Below are 18,351 nucleotides of genomic sequence, written 5' to 3' on the forward strand. Positions count from 1 at the left end.
GCAAGAATGAGTTTAAGGAATAAAAAACGAAAACCATATGTTTAAATTATTTTTTGTAGACCATATAATGTGACAGTTGGATTATCCAACTGTCACATTATATGATCTATAAAAAAATGATATCTGTAACATTTTTCTTTCTGCAATGAACCTACACATTGTTTTCGAATTAGATTCAAAGCCCAAATAAGATGAGTCGGGTCCAACAAGCAACCCAAAACATTGATTTGGGCTAAATCCACCGACCTCAGCCGACCCAAGCTTCACATGACGCAAGCCCATACGCACACGCTCGAACGTCGCCTTAGGGCCTCCGATTTCAGAGACTATAAATACAAACACCAAACCGCATTTCGTCTTCAACCTCTCACTCCATCTTTCCCATCCAGAAAAACTAGGGTTTTGAGAACCAGCCGCCGCCGCCATGGGGAGAAGGCCCGCCAGATGCTACCGCCAGATCAAGAACAAGCCCTACCCGAAATCCCGCTTCTGCCGCGGTGTGCCCGACCCGAAGATCCGAATCTATGACGTCGGCATGAAGAAGAAGGGCGTCGACGAGTTCCCCTTCTGCATCCACCTCGTCTCCTGGGAGAAGGAAAACGTTTCCAGCGAGGCTCTCGAGGCGGCGCGAATTGCATGCAACAAGTACATGACCAAGTTCGCTGGCAAGGATACCTTCCACCTGAGAGTTAGGGTTCACCCCTTCCATGTCCTCCGAATCAACAAGATGCTTTCGTGCGCCGGAGCCGATAGGCTTCAGACTGGTATGCGCGGAGCTTTCGGGAAGCCGCTCGGTACTTGCGCTAGGGTTGCTATTGGGCAGGTGCTGCTCTCTGTGCGTTGCAAGGAAAGCAACAAGAGCCACGCTGCTGAGGCCCTCCGCCGTGCCAAGTTCAAGTTTCCCGGCCGCCAAAAGATCATTGAGAGCAGGAAATGGTATGATTTCTCACCTCTGAGTTTTTTTGGGCTTATTGGTTTTTGGGTTTTGATCTCTCTAACATAAAATCTAAAACCCAAAATCGTATTTCGATTGTTGTTCTTTCTCTTCTGATTTGTAATATTAAGTCTTTTGCTTGTCATAAGTAGATTATAGTTAAACCATATTTTGCTGCAATATTGACATTTAACATGTTTTTGTTGGAATATTGTCACTGCAATTTGTTAAATTTGGATTGTGAACTCTAAAACTCATAACCCAGAACCCAAAAGTTTGTTTTGGATTGTTTTGTATAATGGTTTCTCTAGAATTAGGCCTTATTGTGCTTCAAATTGGTGTGGTTTTATTCATGGCATGATAGCTAATGTGTTTCGAATCCGAGTAGTTTGATAACTAAAAGTGATCATGAATTCAAACTGGAATGCTTTCATGACTTCAGTAGAGGATTTCGTGTAGCTTCCGTTGATGAAATGTGTAGAATTGAACCTTATGCTGCAACTTCGTTGCTTTTTTCAGGGGATTCACCAAGTTCAACAGAACTGACTATGTGAGGTTGAAGTCCGAGGGTCGTATCATACCTGATGGTGTCAATGCCAAGGTTTGTCCATTTATTCCAAGTTAGCACGTTGTGTTTTACTGTTACTTCCTCGAATTGATTCTGGTTTTCTCGTATTTGTTCGTACAAATTAGTGATTCAGTTGTTGCTTTTGCAGCTTTTGGGATGCCATGGATCTTTGGCATTGCGTCGCCCTGGTGGAGCATTCATTGATGCTGCTGTGAACTGATTTCGCGTAATCCAACTTCCGCTAGGAATTGTATTCGTGTAATCCGAACTTCGTTTCTGTTCTCATTTCTGTTTGCTAGATTACGTGTTTTGAACAAGTTTTTGGAGATGTTATCCTTAAGCATTTGTTTAAGTTGTTATAATTTTGGGCAAACTTCTATCGGAGTTGAATTTCATATTTTGAGTAATGCCATTTGGTTAGATTCAATGTTACAAGAATGGGTTTTTTTTTTTTTAACAATTTGTCTGGAGAGATCTATATTGCATAAGTAATGTTGACTAACACTTAATTAATAATTTAATCATCTGTAATCACATCATTTATTTTGTAAATTTGTTCTTTTGAGCATTACTGTTGTTACGTATCCTTCGAGATTTGATAGATTCTTTGCGCTTACCATTGGATGTTGGTTACCGTGTAGCCGATCGATTGGCTGAACACAAACAAAGATTATTTAATGGATAATATTTGCATTTTTTAACTTACAAATAACATATTTGACCGTTTTCATAATTGGAACCCGTCAATTTCTTTTCCGTAGTGGTATACGATTTTGTAATACCACCCGATGTTTATGAAATGAATCTCGAGTCTAAGTTGACCAAAAGAAAGAAATTATGAACAAATTCCTGCCATTGAGCTAATCCACGTGTTATAATATCAAGCATATAACGGATCAATTTTTCCGATTTCTATCACTTGATATGATTCTGAAAATAAGTTTTTTGAATGAAATAAGACTCTGCAGACATGGAATGTCTTCTTGCTTCTACTTTTCAATTTTGCTTCTGAATCCTAACTGAACCGAGGTACGAACTTGGATCATAACAATTTGTAGTCTCGTCCAACAATTCTCTCTTCAGAATCCCGAGGTACGAAGAGTTCGTACCTCGAGTTCTGCCAGGCTTGATGCATGTGTTTTTAACGGAAGGAACTGTGGTGTTATTTTTATAGGCTTAATTGTCAGTTGTTCTAAAAGACTATCGGTTTCATATCGAGAAGCCCCAAAATGCTTTGCTGCAGCTCCGCCAAAGCTTGAGCGGAATCACTTTCCACTTCCACAGTAGCCGCCACCAGCCACCGTCTGCAGCCCTCAAAGCACTTGGCTGCACAGGCAGCAACAAAGTGTTTATTTGGCTGCATGCCAATCAGAAAAACTAAAACCAATCAAGAGAAACAATCAATGGTTGAGACTCGAGAGCTGTTACGTACCAAAAAAGTTTCTAAATTTTGAGGGCTTGCTCCAAGTTTCGCCGTCAACTACAGTGGTTAATGAATCAGATGATTGGCTGCATAGTGGGCGAATCTGCAATGTTCAAATAAATAGTTTTCGTTTTGTTGACTTGCTATGTCTCACACGACACACATTAGGATGCAGAGTTTTGATGAAAATGTAGTAAAGAACGCAGAACTTTACCTCACACGCTTTCTACCGTTTCGCTCTATATCCAACTCAACTCCTTTCCTCTTTCGTGCTTCAGTTCAACAGGATACTCCTAAATTCAAACGCGAAGAAATTATTATCTTAAAAACAAGCAAATGGAACTTAACATAGCGGAGATTGGAAAATTCGATTACAGCTCATCTGCAGTGCCCAACGTAAGAAATATCGGCCAACCACTTAATGTAGAACAAAATTTTCTGGAATTCCAACGAGCAGAAGCATGACGACAGTGCTACGAGGAACGCATGCATGCACTCTTCAACTGCTTTGTCCGTATGCAAACATATCTGCACCCACTCGAAGATGACAGTGACATAGAGAGAAGATGAAAAGGCATGCCTCTCGCATTGAAACCTTAGCAATATCAGAAGAAAAAAGAAAAACATGATTCCAGGGGTTACCTCTCCAATTAAAGGAGAAATATATTCATACAATACGGCAGGAGCACCATTCAAGGACAACTAGTTCCAGAGTTTCGCTTTCTGCATCGATGACGCCAACAGATACGTTAGTCCCATCACGTTGTCCTAGCTGATATCGTAATTGAATTGCACTGCTAAACATTTACGGATAAGTAGAATGTGCGATATTTACAAAAGCCTCGCGGATGATTTTTTTTGCCCTTTCCCCTTATCACATTTTATCATGGCGATCAAATTCTGAAATAGGGAACAGAATTTAGCAGAGGCTTGTCCACTCATTAGGTGATAGTTTAGCTAGGGAATGAAAAAACAGGGGATCCAGAATTTGACAAGGAAAGAAGCCAATATGTTTTTGAGTCGCTGAATGCAAAATATCAAAGTCCTTCATACCTTCACGTGTTTTCTCCCACTTCCGTTCAACATCAAATTTGCAAAACACCTATTTCTTGTCGTTGCTATTTATGTCGGTGTCAACTCAAGCGAATTCCTTTTTCATACCTCATCTCAACATTGCACTCCTAAATTCAAACATTAAGCTATATGAATTTATACAGTGAGATATCAGAAAACACGCAAACTGATCTTGTAGCTACAGTGGAAATTAACGAATTAGCACAACTTCTTTAAATAAATACCACTTTATCCATCACAAAATTATTATGAGAAAACCATCATCCATTACCTTTTCCAATGCAGAACTCATATTCACCACAGATAACCAGAGGGAAAACTCGACGGTTTCTGATTGAATGAGGTGGCCGTGAGATAAAGACCACCAATAAGTCACTACCAGCTCGTTGTCCGGTAATCTCAAGAACCAGATTTTTTTCAAAGAAAGTCATGTCGAAGAGTAGCATAGTTGAATTCGAAATGTTGAACAAAACCAATCAATTCAAGAGAAATTTCTGCAGAAACAAGTAACAAATGTTACTCCTATATTTTTTCCCATTTGATCATACATCATAGCAGTTAAACTCTGAAACTTGAAATTAAAAAGGCGTGGTGGTAAATGCGTAAATGAGTTTGTCTAGAGAGCTGGAGGGAGTGAAATGAAAGCTCATATGGCAATTTCATAATCGTATAGAAGATAACAGAACAAACTTGAACTTTTCAAGTTTCAACTGACGGTACAAAGCTTGGAAATATCATCTAGCATTGCAATTGAAGATTCTTTTACCTAATTTCTGCAATAATGCGGGTATTTGACATTTCATCGAGTTCCTTAAGGGATACGAAATAGAGATAAAGAAATCAACCAAATCACAAACAAAAAGCATTTGCAGCAATTCTATATATTATATGAACATGGTTTTACATGATGACGAGCCTTTGGCATTACTCATCTAACACTACTTGGGTGCTGGTAATGTGTGATTAAACAAGATTCAGTACCATGATGGGTAATCAAATTGATGTTCCAGATGAAGTAAAGAAAGTTAAAATATCGAATTGATGTTGCAGGAACTAAGAAAGATAACATGTAAAAGAGAATGCCCAAATGGTACGAAAAAAAGAGGGTGGCTAGCTTGATAACGACTATAACTTAAGGTATATTATTGAGAAATGAAGGTAGAGTGAGAGAGCTACCTGGACTCAGTTTACACCTATTGAGCATCCCAAGAAACGCCACAGCATGCTAAAAGAAATATAGATGCCACTGGAAAACACAACATATATAGCAAGTCAGGAGTCAGGAGTCAAGAGTAGAATGCATTTAGAAGAGGAGGAGATGCGGATTTGAAGAGCTTACATGGATTAATCTCAATGCGAAAGTTGACGCCATTTGGAGTCGTTTGTACATAAAACCGGAATAACTGTGGCCTTACCCACCATGAAATTTGGTTTTTCCAATACAAATTTGAGGTAGTTTGGTAAGGTGCTGCCTACCTTCCATCCAACTACTGTCCGTGACCGTCAACTGATTTAAAAGAAGAGGGAGAAGAATAAATAACTTTTGTTATGCTAGTTTAATTTTGTATGTAGTAGTTGAGACGAATAAAAGAAGAAAAGAGATAAACATGTAACATGATCTCTGTAATTTCATTTCAAGAATTTTAAAACGTACTTATGATTTCTCGAATGTGAGAAATCTTGGGCCAATCTGTGCCGCTGTTCCTGCTGCATCTTTGCTTTAGAAGGGGATGACATCTATAAATATACAGGGTATGTAAGTTGGTCAGATTCTTGCAATTCCAAATCTGCAGCTGTGTAAGGGATGTAAGGCTACCCAACCATTCTGGCAAAGTCTCCACTCCGTCAAATTCAAGTACCCGCAATGATGTTAGAGAAGTGAGGTGTTGAATTTGTTGAGGCAGAGACTTGAGCTTAGGCCAACCCGTCAAGTCTAAGCTTGTAAGGTGCATTAATGATCCAACTTGAAAATCAGGGAAGCAATCGAGCTCCTCCCAGAACCCACCGACTTCCAATTTCTTCAAGGGCGGGAGCCGTTGTAACCCCATCGGCAGATATTTTAGCTTTTTCCAATTTACAATCCCCAATTCACGGAGAGAATTGAGGTTGTCTAAACTTGGAAGAATCTCTAAATTAGGGAAACCTTTTAATACCAGCCTCTCAAGAGAGAGTGGAAATTGCAGCCCGCTCACCCCACTTTCCAATCCTTCACATTCTCCTTCAATCCTCAGTACTCGAAGGGAGGTCATGGTGCGCAAATCTGAAAAAGATTGTAGACTAATGCTACTACTTTGGACACCAAACCATGCTACCTTTGGGCATTTCCATATCTCCAAAACCTGAAGAGAGGGACACTGTTGTGGAAGAGCAGGTAAGCTTGATAATTCTTTGCATTCATCGATTACCAACTTCTGAAGAGAGGACACGCCGCCTTTAATTTCAATTGATGTCAGATTATTAAGACCAAGTATAATCAATTCCACGAGAGAGGCCCATACACTCAGTGGGCCTGATAGTCCATTACAATCCCAAATATACAAACGGCGAAGACGTGCAAGGGTGTAAAATGGAAACGATGTTACACCACCGCATTTGCTTATAGACAAGTTTTGGAGAGAGGAGCAGTACTCTAACCCCACTCGGTAGGCTTGACAACCCTTCACAATCATTAATACGTAATTCTCGAAGAGATGCCATGCCCTGTGTAATTGGAATCAACTCTAGACTAGGACATTGGCGAATCTTTAGTTCCTCAAGGAGAGGGAGTGTGTCTAGCCCATCCGCCAAATGCCTTAACGTTTTACAATTCCAAATTTCCAATTTCACAAGAGAGACGCAAGAACCAAATACATCTGAGGCAATACAAGTTAAATCATGGCAAGCACGTATCTCTAAAGATGAGAGATTATTGTTGTTCTTCAACATCCCTTGTGGAAAACAAGTAAGCTCCTTAATACCTTCTATTTTGAGGGAAGTGAGAGTTGTCAATCCACTGCTTATTTCTTCTATTGGCGTTCTGCTATCACATGAAATTATCTCCAAATTTTGGAGAAATGGAAAATGACTTGGAGCATTTCTCAACTTGGAACAACTATTGATGGTCAACTTCTCGAGGCAAGGAAAAACCACTACTTTCTGTGTTGACATTGTTGGTGCTTCCTTCCATTCAATTAGATCACCACACCTAGATATATATAATACTTTTAGTGCAGGAAATAAAGTAATTATCTCCTTACTTGTCGTGGCTACATTGTGGACATGATCATAACCGTAGAATTCAGCTCCAACACATTTCAAGTTATCCATTCCGCTAATCTTAAGCTCCGTAAGATTGGGTAGATGACCGAGAGGTGGGACTCCTTCACATTTGTCGCATCCAAGTAATTGAATCTTCTTCAAGTTGTTGAGCAGTAATGACCGACTCATCATCCACGATGGAAATTTATCGCCCATGAAATTTTCAATACTTAAGCTCTCCAACTCAGAATGTGGTCGGAGGCCTTCCAATACATCCTCCTCCTCATTGTTGTTGGTTATTGACCTATATTTTGTCCACTGGAAGCTTAAATCGCATATTTTTCTCTTATCCTCCAACTTAGCTTTCTTTGCTTCTTCTCCATTCTTTACGTGCTCCAAATTACAAACAATTAATTCACCTCTCAATTGTTTCAAGTCAGCCAACTCTTCAATTTGACGACCAACCTCATCACCCACAGAAAAGTAAGGTAATGTTTGAAGGCAAGTCAACTGCTTTAACCCCGATGGGAATTTCGTACTCTCATCAAAATAAATATGCCTCAGGTTGATCAAGTTTTGCAACTCTTTTGGAAACTCTTCAAGGGCACAACCTGTGGCTCTTAAGGTTTGTAGGTTATAGAGCTTGCCTATAGACTTAGGGAGTGCTTTGAATCTTGTTTCAGAAATGTCAAGATACCTCAAGTGTTTCATCCTTCCAACAGAAACTGGAAATTCTTTAATATTAGCATTACTTAAATTTAAGACGCGTATAGCTTTGAACCGTGACAGAATGTTACTAGGAACTTCACCCTTGTCGGAAAACAATGACCGCAATTTCCCAACACTTCTTTCTGGAATGTTTTCGAGTGTAAAAGTAGAAACCCGAGCAATGTGTCGAATCTCAAGTGCTTTACCAATGTCACATAAGTCTTTCGTCAAGATTTCAGATTTGGATATAAGTTCTGCCAAATCATGCACAAGATCGTGCATCTTGCATTCGCTAACAATGCCATTATCACTCATTGTAGCATCTTGAAATAAGGAGCTTTGTAATAGAGTATCAAAATATTCATTGCCAATGTCTTCCATATCTCTACTTTCGCCAGGTGAAGGGTGGAGTAGTCCTTGAGCCATCCAAAGTTGTATCAAGCTATCTCTTTGAATTTCAAAATCTTTCTTGAACACTGAGCAATATGCAAAACATTGCTTCAGTGATGGTGATTCTAAATTGTCAAAACTCAACTTCAAGATTGGCATAATTCCATCTTGTCCTTTTGATAGGTTCTCCCATATTCTACTTTCTTTAAACGACGACCATTCTTCAATATCTTTTTTATTACGCAAAATGCCTCCCAAAACCTGTTTGATTTGAGAGTTTCTATCAATAAAGTAGTTTAACCATGACTAGAAGGATTTTTTTTTTTTTTTTTTTTGGATCTATGCGAAGCAAAATAATGTTCTCCAACATATTTTTTTATCAGATGAAAAATAAAAAGAAAAATATATGACAAAAAAAAAAAAAAAATAGTTATAACTAGTTTTAAGGGTAAATTACGGTTTGACCTCCTGAACTATCACCCAAGTTGAAACTGACCCCCTAAACTATTTTTTTGGTAATTAACCCCCTCAACTATTTAAAATTAGTCAATTAACCCCTTGTCGTTTGATTGAGGAATCAATTACGTCAAATTCAAGGGCAAATTAGTCATTTCATCATCAATTGTTACTTGTTAGCTATAACCACCAATAAGATTTTGACACAGTCACAAAATAATTAAAAAAACATATAGCATAATGAGAAAACATAAAAAACCAAACGTTTACATAACGGACCATCTCACATTGTCATTACGTATTATTTTGTTTTCACATGTCATAATTTCATTGTTGGTTATAGTTGACAAGTAATAATTGATGAAGGAAAAACTAATTTTCTTTTGAATGACCACATAGTGGATGAAGTCAATTGAGTTATTGCAAATGATTCAAGAAGTTAATTTACCAAAAAAAATTTCAAATGGTCAATTTCAACTAGGATAATTGTTCAAATGATTAAATGGCAGTCTACCCTTTTCTTTAATGCTTTTAAGTTTACAACAATCGCACTTTTGTGCACTTTTTTTCGTCTTGTTTTCATAATTAAAGTTTAATTTTTCTGCCACTTTTATGAACGCTATTTCACTGTTGATAGCCAATCACACGCGGACACGTGTTACAACGGCGAAGTATCCTTCCACTTTTATTACGGCTCAGCCACAGCACCCCGACTGCCCCGCCGCAGCCTCATTGGTTCTAAATGACGGTTCACGCAGCATCTTACAACGGTTGCTAGAGCTGAGTAGAGGCCACGACAATTGATGGATGAGCAGCTCGCTCCAGACGAGGTTATCGACGACGGAGCGGCTCAAAAGTGGTGGTGATGAGGCGTCGGAGGGAGACCGTGGGGGCTGGTGGTGGTTTCAGCTCAACACCTTTTGGTTTTCATGTTTATTTTAGTGATTTTTCGAAGCTAATTAAATTGGGTTTTTTCATTTGATCTGGAAGAAGCGAAATTTCAGTGACCTTTGTGTTGTGACTCGTGAAGAAAGAAACATTTTACATTGGAACGGAAGAGAGAGAAGGGAAAGAGGGGAGGGAGAGATTTTTTTAGTTTAGAATTTTTTATTCTTAATATTTTTTCATTAGTTTTTGTCACATGGCAAATTTGTTGGGCCAAAATTACGTCACATCATTATTTAACTAGATTGTTAACAAAAAGACTAACAGAATTATGAAAGCGTAAAAAAAATTAAACTTTAGGTATATATGAAAATGAGACAAAAATAAATAAATATAGTAAAGTGTAATTTTTGCAAAATTTAACTGTAATAAATGAAAAATACCCCAGTTTTAAACACTCAAAGGTGTCTTAAAACAATTTAGACAATGCATGACGTAACAAATACCTACATGACGTGAGTAAAAAAAAAAAACATAGAAGAAGAGATGATTCATCCAATTACTAATTTAATTGATTCTAACTAGATCGGCTTCTTTTTCGTAAAGTTTTTGCACACTATCGAAGACGAAATTATGTAAATTGAATTTTTCGTGGCGTGGGTAAGGTGGTGAACTCATGGGGTGGATACAAGTCATAATTTATAAATGAAAACATGAAAAAATAATAATAAAGGAGCAATTTTCATGCTATGATATATAATAAAGGTATTCATCAATTTCCCTCCTGAACTTATGACTATTGACCAATTTCCCCCGTCAACTCTCATAATTAGTCAATTTCCCCCCTCAACTTTAATTTGGCCAATTTCCTCCCTCAACTCTCAAAATTAGTCAATTTGCACCTTACTGTTAATTTTTTTATATTTTAATTTTCCATCTATTATTTTCTTAATTTTTAATCTTTCTAATAACTTCCAACAAAGTACTAAAATTAACATAAACTCACTTGCATAATATAAGGTAAAATGTACAAAAACATAATACAATTAGTATGTGGTATGGGTTGATTATAAGAAAAAGTTATGAATCGGGTTTAAAGCATGTAGAAGAAGAAATAATAATCCTAAACTCATGGATCAAACCTATTTCAATAAAATGGGTTATTCTTAATAAGGAATTGAAAATTATGAATAGACTAGCCTTTTTTTTTCACTAAAGCTTGATTCTCTGCAATTTACTTGAACTTAGCTTTCACTTTTATAAAGAAAATTGTATTCACATACAAAAATTTACACGTCAATCCTTTTCGTTACCAATTTTGTATAGTAAAAAATCAAATAAAATTACTCCATACTAATTTATTATGACTAATAATACTATCTATGATAAATTGTAAAATTCTAAATTTTAATCTATTTGTAATAGGATAAAGATATAGGAACATGATTAACATACATCTTATTTAGTTTCTTACACACACTTGTTTAATTATGATCAAATTAAAAAATTAACTTTAGGGTGCAAATTGACTAATTATAAGAGTTGAGGGGGGAAATTGGCTAAATTAAAGTTGAGGGGGGAAATTGACTAATTATGAGAGTCGAGGGGGAAAATTAGCCAAAATTAAAGTTAAGGGGGGAAATTGACTAATGGTCACAAGTTTAGGGGGAACTTGATTAATAGCTCTGTATAATAATAATAATACGCACCTTTGCCACCAGTGGAACGCCACCACAATTTTTAGCAATCTCCTTTCCAACTGTGTGGAACTCTGGACATTACTATTGGGGAACGCTCTATTTTTCATGATGGACCAACATTCATCCACAGAAAGCGTTCCCAATTCATGTCTTTGAAGTAGCTTTTCGGGGATCGATGCGACTTTGCTACTACGAGTCGTGACAATAATCTTGGACCCCCCAGCAGAAAGAAGCTTTGACAAACACTCTATCAAATTCTCCCATTTTCTAGGATCTTCATTCCAAACGTCATCAAGTACGAGTAAGTATTTTTTATCTTTCAACTCGTCTTTAAGGAACTTAAGCAGAGCTTCCTGGTTATCTTTCAATGAAGGGGCGTTTGCCGGTTTAAGTTGTTCTAACATCTTGAGTAGAATTAAATTGACATCAAACGTGTCCGATACACAAACCCATATTCTCTTTTCAAAGAACTTCAGTATCGAATCCTCATTGTAAACTGACTTGGCCATTGTTGTCTTGCCGAGACCTCCCATTCCCACGATGGCCATCACCGCAAGATTTTCTTGGTTGGTTTCGGAGTTGGTCAAGGTTGTGACTATATTCGACACCACCTCTCCCCTTCCAACGGTTATTTCATCTGTGCCAATGAATGAGTTGGTTTGTCTGTCCCATCTAGATTCCTGAGGGGTTGCATCTATTTTCTTGGAAACTAGACCAATGAAAGATGCCTCCCTCTTGAGCTCTACCAAGGCCTGGTTGATCTTCTGAATTTTATGTGCCATCTTCAAACGAAATGCAAGTGGATTGGAGAGTGAAAAGAAGTTGAGTACCTTTTTCTTCATATGATTTTGGAGTTCAACTTTACGGCGAACAACTTCGTAGTCGAACTCATCCATCACATCTTCAGCATCATGAGCTATGCCTTTAAGCTTCTTCACCCACTCCTCCACCACCTTGACCCGATCTTGTGGTTGGTCGGAAACAGCTCCCAAGAAATCCTGAATGGCGATTGATGACCGGCCAAGCCGTTTGAGTTCAGCTTTGAAACCCCAAGCAAGACTGAGTTCTTTATAAGCAAGTGACGCCACCTTCGACAGTATTCCCTCAACAGAAAAAGTAAACACAGTTTCTGCAATCTTCCCTTCCATGCTGGTCGAGTGAATGTTCACTCAATTTCCTCTCGAGTAGATAGAAGGAAATAACAATGCTGATGGCCAGATGTAGGGGGTTTAAATACTTTGACAATATTTTGCCTCACACAACTTCCTCAAAATTGACTGCCATGTAGCATCGCACCACATCTGCACCTGCAAATACACAGAAAGCTGAGCAATATACTAAAGGATGAAAGCCTGTACTGATACAAAACAAAGCTTAAAATGAATCAGTTGAATGGAAGAAAAAGTTATAATGCTTGAAAGGAATTATGGAAGGCATTCTAACCCTATTTTGCAATTGCTCTTGTAGAATACAATTGTCTGCTGATTTTATCTGCATGAAAGGTATAGTTAAAGGATGAGTTCCACGACAATTGGAATGTACTGAGCAAATGTTATAGCCCCAAACACAGATGACAGCTAAAGTGATAGGAGAAGTTTAGGAATGAAACATTGCCCATTTTGTGTCGATAAAAAAACTGATATAAAGCATACACTCGCTCAAAAAACTGATAAATAAAGAATGCACTCACTTCCAACTCAAATCCCTTCTCATTGCACTAGGTCATCTGAGTCATAACAATCTTTTGCAGAAATTATAAGTAATTAAGACAGAGTTTCAGCTACTTGTTGCAAATGGTGAAACAAAATTGTACTACTACTTATGACATGTCCCGAACCTGATATCGGGGGACAGCAGGATGGCCACGTGCTGGCTGACACCTGAGGATGATGCAAGCCATTTAATGAATGCATATGCCAAGAACATGTAAAACATGCATATAGATTTTGCGCATAACTACGCAATGTAATATTCAATACAACCCTCACCAAAATAACATAATAATATTCAGCCGTCAGTAAAATGATAGTGATAATACATGACATGTTCAAAGCATACATCTAATTAGAATACAAGCGAAAGGTGCTATTACAAGTGATGTCAAAGCAGAGAGGATGACACGAAATGACTGGTAGGGGAATGCCTCGTAGCTCGGATCGTATGCTTTGTTCCTATGTCTTTAGGGGGCGCAAAACAACCATGAGTGGACCAAGTTGATATATAAGTAGTACAAACATAGTTATTCTATAACGTACTAACCCCCAAAGTTTTATGAAAACTCATATAGCATAATAAGTAATAGGTTTTCCGAAAATCCTAGCATGCCATAAAACCTTTTATAAAACATATATCATATATAGTATGCTAACTAGTGACATCATATATAAGTATCTTCCGGTCGAAGCCATCTACCAACGCCCAGCCGAAGCCAGTATAAGTATCTCCTGGTTAAAGCCATCTACCAATGCCCAGCCGAAGCCAATATGAGTATTTCATCCGTAGGCAAAACAATGACCATTAGATGAGCACAAAACATTGAATATAATCTTTCCAACATAAGTACATATATCTCAACAGAGCTCAGTAGCTCAAACATCATATCTCAAAGCATCTTCATAGTATTTAGTCATCCATCATATATACTATAAAAAATGTAAAAGTTGATAAAGTACGGTATCCCAAAATATTCTTAGTAAAGCATGATATCTTATAAAATGTAAATCTAATTTACTCATAAACGTTTCATAAAACGTAATCATTAAATTATTTTTTTCATATATGCATTTCTAATAATGAAATATGCATTTTAGAAGGGGTTCACTCACAGATACTCCGTCTTTGAAGAGCCATGCGAAATAGGGAGAACAGAAACGCCGCTAGTAAACGCACCTAAGCACATAAAGGTTTCAATTAATAAAACTCTATCATAATGATAGAATTTTGGAAAAGAACATCATAAAGGGTTAAGGACGTCGAAATTCGCCTAGGAGGGATCCCGTCCAAAACCCAAAAAGTCAAAGTTGATGGTCAACGGTCAAAGTTAATGGTCAACGTTGATCAACAGTCAACGATCAGTGGGTCAAATGTTCTGGGTTAGGCCTAAATGGGTTTGGGTTTTTGGGTTAAGGGTTTTGGGCTCGGGGTAATTGGGCTGGGTTCCATGGGTTTAGGCTTTGGGCTGAGCTTCTTGGCCCAAAGGAATTTGGGTTTGGGGGTCAAGTTTCAGGCCGAAGAATTTGACCGATTTTTGGTACACTTTCAAATGCTCATAACTTCTCCGATACTTAACCAAATCGAGTGATTCAAAAACCAAAGTTGCAGTACTCAACGAGAGGAAGGAAATGGTACTTGCAAGATGGCGAACTAGTAGTGGTTTGGCCAAAAAATGCCTTGAAAGCGGCAGCGCTCGCCAAAATTTTTGGAAAAGCTACCCTGATGTATTTTCTGCGATTAACACGTATGTACAACTTAAAACAAGCTTCGATCTATCCTTAAAACACATCCCAATAGTTTGTAGAAGCTTACCAACATCAAAAAGTTTACGAAACATCTCAGAGTTCGTCGGGGGAGGTGTGCACCGTGACTATCACGGTTAAGGTGCCACGTTTGGCCTGAGATTCTTGAGGTCTCAAACCCAGGTAATGGTGGTGATGGTTGCTGTGTGTATGTGTGTAGAGAGAAGAGAGGGAGAGTTGTAGAAAGAGAATGCACAGGAGTGAGAGGAAAGGGAAGAGATAGATAGAGAGAGAAAGTGAAACGTGAGATGGGAAGAGTAACAAAAACCAGAAAAAGAAAAGGGGGAAGGGGGATGCACCGGTCCAAGGGAAAAAGCAAGGGGACCAAGCTTTTCAAAGTGGGTTTCAATGGCTCACAATTCAAGAACGTATAAGACAAAAAACAAAATATTCGAAAGAATCTTCGTTATAACTTTGAATTTGAATCATTCGTGTTCATACATTCGTGGTGGTGATAAGTACGATAAGAATTACTTATTTAAATTAAAACTTCGTGTTTCGACGAGACGGTCAAACAAAGTCAACTCAAGGGCAAAAATGGTAATTTCATAAGTTTGACAATATGAAAATACAGTTAAATTGGGACGCGGTTTCACAACTTATGAACAAGAATAATTAAGATGATGAGAACGCAAAACTACTTGCTGTATCTCAACCATAGATACATTAGTAATTGAAGCCTCACCACTTTCTTTAATCCGCTGTTCCAAGACCCTCATTTTCCTTCCCTTTTCATGGATATCACATTCCAAGTTCTCAATCTGTAAGCATGGATTGTTAATCAGAATCAGTTTAAGTAAAATAAACATACTTCCGCTGCTGCTCAAATGAAGCCGTAAAACTGTTAAACTACTTGGGATGTTGAGTGTTAAATGGAGATCATGAACTAGAAAGGCCTGTAAATTTTACATTATCGCTTGTAAAAACTGATTAGATTCAAATGAACATGATCTCATTTAAAGCCAGAGTACCGCAGTAAGATGGATCCAAATGACAAACTCCACAGATATATTCACTTAGTTCCAAATGTCAATTAATATTGGGTTAAATAGGCCATATCCGCTGTCTCTTCTCCTTTTTTGTTAACCAAGCATCGCCCAATTCGACTCATCCAACACTAATTCTCGAGAAAAATACCCCAAAATCAATATAAGAAACCCAAAATTTTAGAGTCAGTTGAAAGAGATTGAAAAGAAACCCAAACCCAAAATCCAATAGAGGTATTGTGCGAAAGAGAATCTGGCATGAGGGTCCTTGTTAGCAACCAGAGCTTAGAAAGAGAGAGAGTCGGTCGTAGCTCAAAGAGAGAAACAAAAGGCACACCTAATCGTAGTGTGAGTGACTGAATCGATTTGGGGGTTTGGAATTACCGAATTAGGCTTGGGTTGGGAACTTGAGAACAAAAATTGAAAGTAATTAAAATTCAAAAAGTGGATTAATCATCCTCAAACCCGGGCAGCCCAGAAAGAAATTACAAACCTAACTTAGATTCTCAACTAAATTCATTACCTAAAATCCCTCAAAATTACAGTGGTAGAACAAATCTAAAAAAAGCACCACAAAATTGAAACTAAACAAAAAGCTACGGGGAAAGAATAGGGTAGATAGAGATTGCGAACTTACCCAAAGTTTTAGAGAACGAAATGCAGAGAAGCACCCTGCATTGGAAATTTCGGAGCTAGAATGGTCGAGCACTTCGACGGTGACGCGAGCAGATGAATCGATGACGATGTCGAGCACATGGAGCGACGGCGATGTCGAGCATATTGAGCGACGACGAGCAGATAGAGCGAGATTGGAGAGCAGAGAGTTACAATTTCAAAGAGAAGGGGAGGGGTGGGCTATCAACAGTTTTTTTTTTTTTTTTTTTTTTATGTTTTTGGGAAACTCTATCGACAGTTAAGATTAGGGTTCAATGAAAATACAATGATTTTCAAAGGGGGAATTTTTCGATTGAAGAAGCGGGTGAATCAAAAAGACCAAAAAAACAAAAGGCGCGAGAATAAATTAGTCCATGCCCATCTTTTGATTGTCAGAGACTACAAACTTGCATGCTTTCTCGAGTGTCATTTTATTTGTCAGTATAAATATTTTTCGTCGACGGAAGTATTGTCGGCACAAGTTCAACGACTATGAGCCTACAAATTAAAATTTTCGTCAGGGGAGGAGTCTTGTGGCGACGAAAATTTACTTTGTCGGATTATAATTTGTCAACAAAATGATATTTTCTAGTAGTGTTTGCTTTAGATTATAGTCATTAGACACGTCTAGTTCCTTCCTTCCGCGGTGCTTCCAAGTATCTTAACTTCGGATTGAATTCGTCCGTCTTGATGCCTTGAGTGTACCGTATGTGTCGTGAAGTATAATATGTACTTAATTAATTCGTCCTAGATTCTTAATTTACATATGAAATTATGTGCTTCCAAGTTTCTGCAATTTTTATGCCTTATAACTTACGAAAAGATTCTCATATATAATTGAGGATATATTCTTTTTTGCTTTAGATATGTGTCTACTTTCTCGTTCATTTGTTCTTTTCTTCTTTAATGCTTCCAGTAATCTTTATTCATCCTTATAGGTTCTGCAATCTTATTTTGCACGTTGATTAGTCAGTCAATCACTCATTCGTTTGTTCTTTTCTTTCTTAATCTTTCAAAAATCTTACCTTTTGATAAATTGCTTTCAAGTTCTAACTACTTTTCTTGATGGTTTCATTGTACGTATTGGCCCTTATGTCTTGTCAATGTCGACATAACGCTTTGCGCTTCGGCTCTTTTTCATCATAATCATGAACAAGAAATCATGCGCTTATAAGGAATAACAATACGTACTTCATGTATGCAGTTAATATCAATCAACGATTCTAAATTTAACTCCTATATGAGTAACTCGCTTTTCTATCTACACCCCATCTTTAAACTTAAATTCTCATTCTTTCTAAAACCACCCTATGTTTCTATCTAATTGTCTTCTACTCCTACATATCTCTCTCTCTCTCTCTCTCTCTCTCTGTTAGGACAGTTCGATCGCGAAACACATTTTCTATATTTGTGACTTGCCCTTGCCCAACAGGCGGAGTTGCGCAAAAGCAATTACCTTTCCGCCTTTAGGAAGGAGGACCAAAACATTAGTTTTAAAGCTCTTAGATTTCGGCCAAATCCCACTGCCGATAACAACAACAATAATGTCACTCTCGAGAGTGGCATTTCGACTAACTTCATCTCTGAATCCCATAAATTCCCAAGATCTTGTTGTTTGCAGCTTGAATTTTCTACTTAAAAGAACAGAGATTACTTCCTTCACATCTGCAATGCACAGTTTGTTGTAAACAGGGCTAATTTTCAAAGAAACAAATGTCAATCCCTTATAATGGCATAAAAAAGTGCCTCAAAGGAGACAGTGTTACCTTCCCGGACCGAGAACTCTGTAGAATACTAAGATGTTGAGACAATGAAGGGTAA

At 37.9% G+C, this 18,351-nt stretch overlaps 1 protein-coding gene and 1 pseudogene across 2 annotated transcripts; one reads left to right on the forward strand and one right to left on the reverse strand.

Moving 5' to 3' along the window:
• Window positions 1–345: 345 nt before the first annotated feature.
• LOC137714746 (large ribosomal subunit protein uL16) lies at window positions 346–1,940 on the forward strand. Its single transcript, XM_068453885.2, has 3 exons — window positions 346–936; window positions 1,454–1,535; window positions 1,651–1,940. The coding sequence occupies exons 1-3, from the start codon at window positions 425–427 to the stop codon at window positions 1,720–1,722; spliced, it is 666 nt and encodes a 221-aa protein (XP_068309986.1). The 5' UTR covers window positions 346–424; the 3' UTR covers window positions 1,723–1,940.
• Window positions 1,941–2,319: 379 nt separating this feature from the next.
• LOC137715647 (putative disease resistance protein RGA3) lies at window positions 2,320–17,075 on the reverse strand (annotated as a pseudogene). The gene is made up of 14 exons (XR_015961031.1): window positions 16,514–17,075; window positions 15,576–15,651; window positions 12,819–12,866; window positions 11,385–12,682; window positions 5,654–8,595; window positions 5,339–5,506; window positions 5,176–5,245; window positions 4,271–4,493; window positions 3,979–4,106; window positions 3,568–3,648; window positions 3,301–3,453; window positions 3,140–3,218; window positions 2,935–3,028; window positions 2,320–2,828 (listed from the first exon to the last, which is right to left on the reverse strand). The product of XR_015961031.1 is annotated as a putative disease resistance protein RGA3 (transcript).
• Window positions 17,076–18,351: the final 1,276 nt, after the last annotated feature.

This window comes from Pyrus communis, chromosome 3 (genome assembly GCF_041283825.1).
Source record: "Pyrus communis isolate YQ-2024b chromosome 3, ASM4128382v1, whole genome shotgun sequence".
NCBI classification, from domain to species: domain Eukaryota; kingdom Viridiplantae; phylum Streptophyta; class Magnoliopsida; order Rosales; family Rosaceae; genus Pyrus; species Pyrus communis.

Bases quoted from the DNA above. Each gene is read 5' to 3' on its own strand.
- LOC137714746 (XM_068453885.2), top strand. From the start codon at position 425: ATGGGGAGAAGGCCCGCCAGATGCTACCGCCAGATCAAGAACAAGCCC. The intron at 937-1,453 runs GTATGATTTCTC...TGCTTTTTTCAG, and splicing joins ATCATTGAGAGCAGGAAATG to GGGATTCACCAAGTTCAACA. The intron at 1,536-1,650 runs GTTTGTCCATTT...TTGCTTTTGCAG, and splicing joins CTGATGGTGTCAATGCCAAG to CTTTTGGGATGCCATGGATC.